A 7443-nucleotide genomic window follows, 5' to 3' on the forward strand; every position below is an offset into this window, starting at 1 on the left:
CTGCGCTTCCTCTCGCTCGTACGCCGAGATGGACTCCTGCGTATCGTCATCGTTTCTCTTTGAGCACTGCAGACCAGAACGCTGTCTGCATACGTGCCGCTTCGTCTTCTTCATCGACGAGACGATCCCACCCAATTACTTATAAGACCGAATCGTTCAAACCCATGTCAGCTACCAGTTTGCCGGTAAGGTCAACTGTCAAGTTGACAGTGTCAACTAAGGCTCTCGCACTGGACTGCGAGGAGCAGGGAACCCGAAAATGCAATACTTAAATTAATACATCGATGTGAGCTGAGCAAAATTAATAATTCAATTATTTGCATTACTCCGGCCCATGCTCGAGCGTACCTTGTCCACCGCACTCATGTCCCACAAGTCACGATTGTAGTTCAGAAACAGAGACATTCGCTTCCGTAGATCAGACAGCATCAGCTTAGCGAGAGAGATGAAGCGCTCACACTTGTTAGACTTTGGCGGGATGTACGCGACGTCGACGTAGTGCGCAATTGCGTTTCTTGAGCGCCGCTCTCACAAAAGAACACTCCTCGGCGGCTCTTGAAGACGACCGTTCGAGATCAGGCGACCTAAATTCAGCGCAGGCTAACTTTTTCCGCGACGTTTAGCGCGCCCCACGCTGTAACTTGACTAGACCTTGCTCTAAATTAGGGTTGTTCACTAAAGTTGCCGTTGTTGACCGCCATAAATTAATAATTAAATTAAAAAATTAGGATTAATTTTTATGCATATAATTTTTTGGGTTTCCTAGACAGTTGTCGTCCCACCGCTTCTTGAGGTATGCGGTAATGCGACGTCCATCCTCTCGCAAAGCTTCCCACTCCGCACGCTCTTCTGGTTTAAGGAGCGGTAACAGATCCGTTGTTGACCGTCATAAATTAATATTTAAAATTAAAAAAATTAGGATTAATTTTTATGCATATAATTTTTCGGGTTCCCTAGACAGTTCTCGTCCCACCGCTTCTTGAGGTATGCGGTAATGCGACGTCCATCCTCTCGCAAAGCTTCCCACTCCGCACGCTCTTCTGGTTTAAGGAGCGGTAACAGATCCGTTGTCATGTGGAAGTCCGTTTCCGTGACGTGGAGCATCATTGAGTCTGTAATTTCGTCATAACGAAGACGCTCGTGGTCTTGTACAATCGCCATCTTGCGCAGCGGGTCGACACGACATGCTTTTTGGAAGAAGCCTTACGCTTCAGTGACCGACCGACGCCATTTTGCATCCCTTCGGTAACCCAGTAATGTCTGCGAGAGTATTTAGAAGATCGTACTGCTCGGCTACGTCATTAAGCACAAGCCCCACAGCACTACCCAATCGCCCTTCAGCAATGATAGCGGCAGGTACGCGCGTCGCAGACTCTTCGTGCAAGTTAAACTTGTCAACCTCGGGTGCCTGTCCGTGGTCTCCAAAGATGACAACGATGGTGTCGTGGAGGAATTCCTCGTTGTGCATGCGGTCCATGAACTTGCCGAGTTCCGTATCGGTAAAATACCGCGCGTTCATGTACCTTTTGATCCTGTTTGCGTGCTGTTCACCTTCGTACATGGCCGAAAAATCTGGTTTCTCGGACTCTTCGTACCACTTGGGCAGTGAGTCATAAGGCTCATGACTCGAAATGGTGTAATGCGTGACGAACATGGGCACTTTGGGCTCTCCTTGTCGGGCCCTTTCGACCTGTTTTGCTCTATTTTCGAGTAGAAAATCTCCTAAAAGTCGAAAGCTGAGGCATCATGGGCACCCCAGCTGAAACCGCGGTGTTCGTCATTGTCCCAGTCTTGACTTCTGATGTTAAAATGTTTTCCGCCATTCTCTTCATTTTGTCGGCGTCCCATACGTTTTCAAAGCCATGCGAGGGCAGGAAGGTGTCCCAATTGTCAAATCCTAACGTTGATCCCGTGGTGAAGTAGGTTTCGTATCCCTTTTCAGAGAATAATTGCGGTAAACCCGAGAGCTTGGTGTTTCTCTTTCCTCCAGTAGTCCCGGTCTCTGTGTTGCTGTGATACGGGACTTGCGCATACAACACACTCTCCAGAGACCGACTCGTGGGGATACTGGACCAAATATTGCGCAAGGCGACGCCTCGCTTCGCCCATCGGTCGAAATTCGGCGTTATTGTCAAATTTGAGCCTTTGAACAAGTTTGACGGGTCTTCCTCTCCTACGACGCCGGAACAGCTCTGTTTTACAGGTATTATTGTAATGCTTAATCCACAAGCTGAATACTGCCGATGTTTTGGCAAAGTCGACAGCTTTCGTGCATGCATCAAGCCAACAGTAGGTGTTATACTACATGTACAGTAGGAAGTTGCGTCTCTTCTACGTATTTTAGTGCAGTGCCTTTAACAAACTGGTCTCCTCATCTGTCTTTCAAAACCGTTCAATAAACAAAAGAAAAACACCGGTTTTTTTTACCATTTCGTATGTCGTCAAAGTGGTGGCTGCCTGTTTACTTAAGAGTTCTTGTCGACGAGTAGGCGATCCTCGATTCACTTCAGTGTCTAACTTTGTAGAAGTCGTGGAAATCAAGGTAGACGCCTACGTACCTTGGGTCTTGGTATTTTTTTAATTCACGCGGAATCCAGCTTTTACTCTGCATCCATTGTTTGAACTGCAAATTTTGCAGAGCGACAATCGGACCTGACGTACCACTTACCTGAAGCTTGGTCTTTGCAGCCTTAAGTGCTCGAGCAAGATTTAGGTCATTATCGAAATGCTTCGATAGCTCCGCTATAATAGCGTACGTCGGTGTCTAGACGAAGCATCTTAAAAAACTCATCGCTCGTTTTACCTTTCTCCTTCCAGATTTTAAACTGCGTCGATTCCAGCTTTACAGCCATGGATACCAAATCAGAGTCGGACTTCGCTTTAACTAGCATTTTAGGTAGTTCGTCTTCGCCGTGCCTCTTCGCCAACTTGAGTACCAAAACCTCATACGGATCCAGTGTATGGTGCTTAGTCGCGTAGGAGATAAAGGTTTGTAGAGCTGGGTGCTTCAAGAGCCCGAGCTCCTTGTCGGCAGGTACAAGTGAGATCTTCAAGACGTCATCTTCCGCTTTTCCTGTGGTCAGCCATTTCTTTATCTGCGCAAACTCTAAACCTTTAGCAATATCTCTCGTACTGGCCGTAGTGCTGGCTGCCATCAGCCTTTTATGTAGTGCGTCTTCTTCGTACTGCTTTGTCAGTTTAAGCGCGAAGTCGTACGGATCCTCCTTGAGCTTAGTCTTCACGAACGAGATCCAGGTGTGCAGCACTGGTTTTGCCAAAACATCAGCATCTTTAACGTCCAGCTTCAGAAAAGTGTAGATTCCACCCGCGGTTTTCTTCTGCTCGATCCAGCCATCGAACTGGGTGGTTCTAACCATCCTAGCAACTTGAGACGCGCCGGGACGTTGTGTATTTTGAAGAAGTTTGATCACAGCGTCATCTCCGTACTGAGCGGTCATTGCTAACAGAACCGCCCCCTCGTTTATCTCAGGTATCTTGTTGTTGCTGTTGGTCACCGATTGAGTCAGTGCGGCGTCTGTACGTTTCGAATCCACCACTCCAACATTCGCAATGTTGTTTCTTTGACTTTCTGGCTGTTGAAAGTGAGTGTTTTCTTTGCTATTTTTTGCAGCTTTGTAGCCCCAGACTTGATTAGTTTTCGCGAAACTTCTCTGCACCAGGTACTCTCTCCTCCGACCTGCCAGAGCCTTTATCCTTTGTTGGCCCTGTCTGCATTCTTAGGCGCCGAATGTTTTTTACACCCACACCGCCGTTCAAAGCTTCCTGTGAGTCGGCGCTGCTGTTAGACAGTATAGTCAACACAACCAGCTCTGTCGCATCCTAGAAGAATTTTAACTGACAGCAGCAGCAGGAAGTTCCTGAAATGGATTTGTCGACTAGTCTTAACCATAGACATGGAATTGCGTAATGTCTAGTACCCACTTGATGAAGTATAGTTTACGGTACGGCGTCGGGTTGAGGTCAGTACCGCAAACAATAGTCCCAGAGTCATTTAACCCCCCCCCCTCACCCCCCGTCGCTAAGGAAGCATGTGGGGGTCGTCATAGAATGGGCGTTTAGTCTGTTTAGTCCCCAATGTACAGGGCTTGGGGTCCTAACGGTAAAGAGAAAGTTCCTTGGAGATACGCTGTCGTAATGACAGTGCTTTAAATGAGAAGCCTCTGATCCATCCATTTATTCTCCAAAACGGAACGCGGGACCAAGATGCCCCCCCGCCGCGTCACGCGCGCTGAAGCGGAGGCCTTCCTACGTCGTCTCGAGGGAAAGGGAGGCGCAGAACGATCCCGCCTGCTTGAAGAGCACCGTGGGTATGTCGACGGTACGGATGACCGCGATGCTGACTTTGGCGACGGAGTTGCGGATGAACCGCTTGTTTCAGCTCCTACGTCAGCAGCAACGGGAAGGCGGCCTAGAATGACAGTGGCTTCACGCAAGCCTCCTGCCCCAGCTACGTACCAGAAGAAGGGTGCACTAGTGGGGTATTACAATTTGCTGGCAAGAGCGCCGCAATTAAAATGGAAGGCGCCAGTTACAGCACTGTATGCAGAAAACCTTGCTGTCGATGCTGCTTTTACTGATGAGGATGGGAGTGACAGCGGAGGCGAAGATTACGTGGAAACAGTAGAAGACCATGGAAATAGCGACGCTGAGTTTGACATGGCGACAGCGGCAGAGATCACAACACCGAGGAAGGCGGCGAAGAAGAAAATACCGGCAAAGACGCCTGGCAAGGCCAAAGCAAAAGGTAAGCGTAAGCGCGCGCCGTCTAAGAGCTGAAGAGCTGACGAATCTGTGTGGACAGCGAGCCCACACGTTGCTGCTGATGAAGAAGCCGTCAGGTGAGGAGATTATGCGTTTTGCGTACGATGTGCTTCTCACACTCCATGTTCGTAATTGTTTGTAGCGATGCGTCTGTTGGTGGAGATTTGGACTATAGCAACACCATCTCCGCCATGTGCAACAAACACAACGCAGGTACATCGTGGACCCATGGCGACATCGGAAGGTGCTTCCTCTGGGCAACATACTACGCCACCTCGATCTTCGGCTGCCAGGTACGCTGTCACATGACGAAACTTTTCATGACGTGCTGTGCGATTGCCTCCGGTACGTGTTCCCGATAGCGTCTGCTTCCATGCATACGTTTTTATTTTTATTTTTTTTGATGACAAAGTCTCACATGCTTGATGCTATGCTTGTATTGGACTAACCCATGTCGGATTATTCTGGATTTGAAAAGTTGAATTTCTCGCCGTGCTGGATATCACGCATGTGCAATTACGAATAATGGTAGATAAACTGCGTGTGAAGGTCGGAGCTTTACTGTGGAAAAAAGCACAGAGCGAATAGACGTGACAAGAGTGAAGTGGATCCTGTGAACGATAACTCTGGTCCAGCAGCAACGTTACGGAACATGAACGCTGTGCTTCCTACTGAGAAAGACGGGGTTTTCTACGTGGTGGCAACCGATCGGTTCTATACATCGATACAAAGTTTGCTACAACTTCTAGAGAGGGACGTCTATTCTGTGGGGACCATTCAAGCTAACAAGAAAAGGTCTCCTGCATCGTTGAAACATGAAAAGAAAAAAAAGGCCGAAAAACACCGCTCGTGGCACAACCCAGATTGTGGTGTCAAAGTCTGTTCCGAAGCTCTCCGCTCTTGTTTGGTCCGACAATACCATCATGTACCTGCTGGCGTGTGGAAGTAGTTATGCAATGAGCTCTTGTGGTAAGTTATTCAGTTTATTTTTACAACTTACTACTTTCTGACCATGTAGTTTATTTGAATGTAACAGAGCGGCGCCTTCCAGGTACACAAGGACAGAAGGAGACGGTGCCTTGCCCCGCCGCCATGACGACGTAATATCGGTGTATATGCGGGGTAGATGTCTACGACAACTTCGTCTCCAGCGCTACTCGCTGCAACTCTACCTACGCTTTCGGAAGTATTACAAGCGTTTGGCCATGATTTTTCTACATGGCTATCATCAACTGCTATATTGCGCACCACGACGTTTGCAAGTTGCAAGGCGATTCTCCGGCAGGTCGCGCCGGTTTCATCGCTCAGTTGCAAGCCCAGATACTACAAGTGGGGTCAGCCAAATTTGCAGACACGGTAAGGAATATGCTTATTCTGCTGGTTGCTCACATTGCTAAGTATTACTGTATGTGTCCAACGATGTACTCACCTAGACCGGTTACACCATTGCATGGCGACGTTCCACCGTCCACCCACCAGCTAAAGATGGACGACGAGCGGGTGGAGGTGAATGAAATTTGAAAGCGGCGTCAACGGCAGTGCAAGGTCTGTACTATACGGAAAACAAGCAGTACACAGCGGCAGGTGACGCGATTCTACTGGCCCGGTTGCAGTTATCACACACGGTCGCACATATCTTAGCTGAAGAGGAAGACGCCAGATGCGATCCCCGTGCGGTTAACGTTGTTCGCCATGAGGCCTTGAGTGCCTCAGAAGTCGGCACCACGACGTCCCCAGACGTGAGTATCGACGTTCCACGTCACGGTTTCCGTCGACGACGAAGCCGCCGCTGAAAGTCGGATTTGAACCTCGTCTAGATCGACGTCGCTATCAGTGATTCGGAGTCCAGGGCCCGGGATCCTCCGACACGGCCGGTTGAAGCGTTTGTTTACATCTTCGATGGCGAGACCGGTTTACCCGTCAAGGAATCTGGTCTCTACTTGGAGCCGTTGCCAGAAGCCGCAGAGATTTTAAACCCGAGGAAAAGACTGTCGAGTCTTTCCTGGACAACATCAAGGATGGGGAGGCTGCCGAGATGGTGCTCATAAGATCTGAGGCCACTCGGGTGGCGTTTTCCCCCTCCTCTGTCTTGGAAAAGAACGGCTTGGAAGAGGTGAGGAAGCAGCGTCGGACGCGCTCGGGTTCTGAGATCCTTAAGAGCCCCGGAGATCCGGTGTATCCTCTGGTAAACGGAGTACGCGGACGTGGTCAACAAGCGTCCACCAACCCAACTCCCACCAGATAGATGCGTACGGTATCAGATCGGTATCGTGCCTGGCACAACGTACTGTGACACGAGACAATGGCATCTTCCAGGCGAACCGTGCGAGGTCATTGATGTCTTCCTCGCTGCGAAAGCGAAGGCAGGCATGGTGTGGGAGTCAAAGTCCCAACACTCAACGCAAACGTTTGGAAGCCAAACGGGTAGTGGCGTCTAGTTCACGCTTATAACAAGCTGAGCGACGCGACGCTGCCGGCCCAGAAACCAATCCCATGAAAGGATGCCTTGTTGAACAACATGGCTGGAACGGTACTGTACAGTGCGCTGGATTTCGTAGCCGGATACTTTCAGATCCTAATGCGCGAGAGCGACAGCCCGCTCACCACGGTGAGCACTCCATGGGGCATGCTTCGGGAGAGGCTCGTCATGCCGCAGGGCTT

At 49.6% G+C, this 7443-nt stretch overlaps 1 protein-coding gene across 1 annotated transcript; it reads right to left on the reverse strand.

Moving 5' to 3' along the window:
• Window positions 1-662: 662 nt before the first annotated feature.
• PITG_04275 (sulfatase-like protein) lies at window positions 663-3458 on the reverse strand (the record flags this gene model as incomplete). Its single annotated transcript, XM_002905882.1, has 7 exons — window positions 663-675; window positions 974-1112; window positions 1223-1260; window positions 1287-1690; window positions 1851-2192; window positions 2669-2742; window positions 2804-3458. The coding sequence occupies 7 exons, from the start codon at window positions 3456-3458 to the stop codon at window positions 663-665; spliced, it is 1665 nt and encodes a 554-aa protein (XP_002905928.1).
• Between the last annotated feature and the right edge of the window lie 3985 nt (window positions 3459-7443).

This window comes from Phytophthora infestans, genomic scaffold (assembly GCF_000142945.1).
Source record: "Phytophthora infestans T30-4 supercont1.5 genomic scaffold, whole genome shotgun sequence".
Taxonomy (NCBI): Eukaryota; Oomycota; class Peronosporomycetes; order Peronosporales; family Peronosporaceae; genus Phytophthora; species Phytophthora infestans.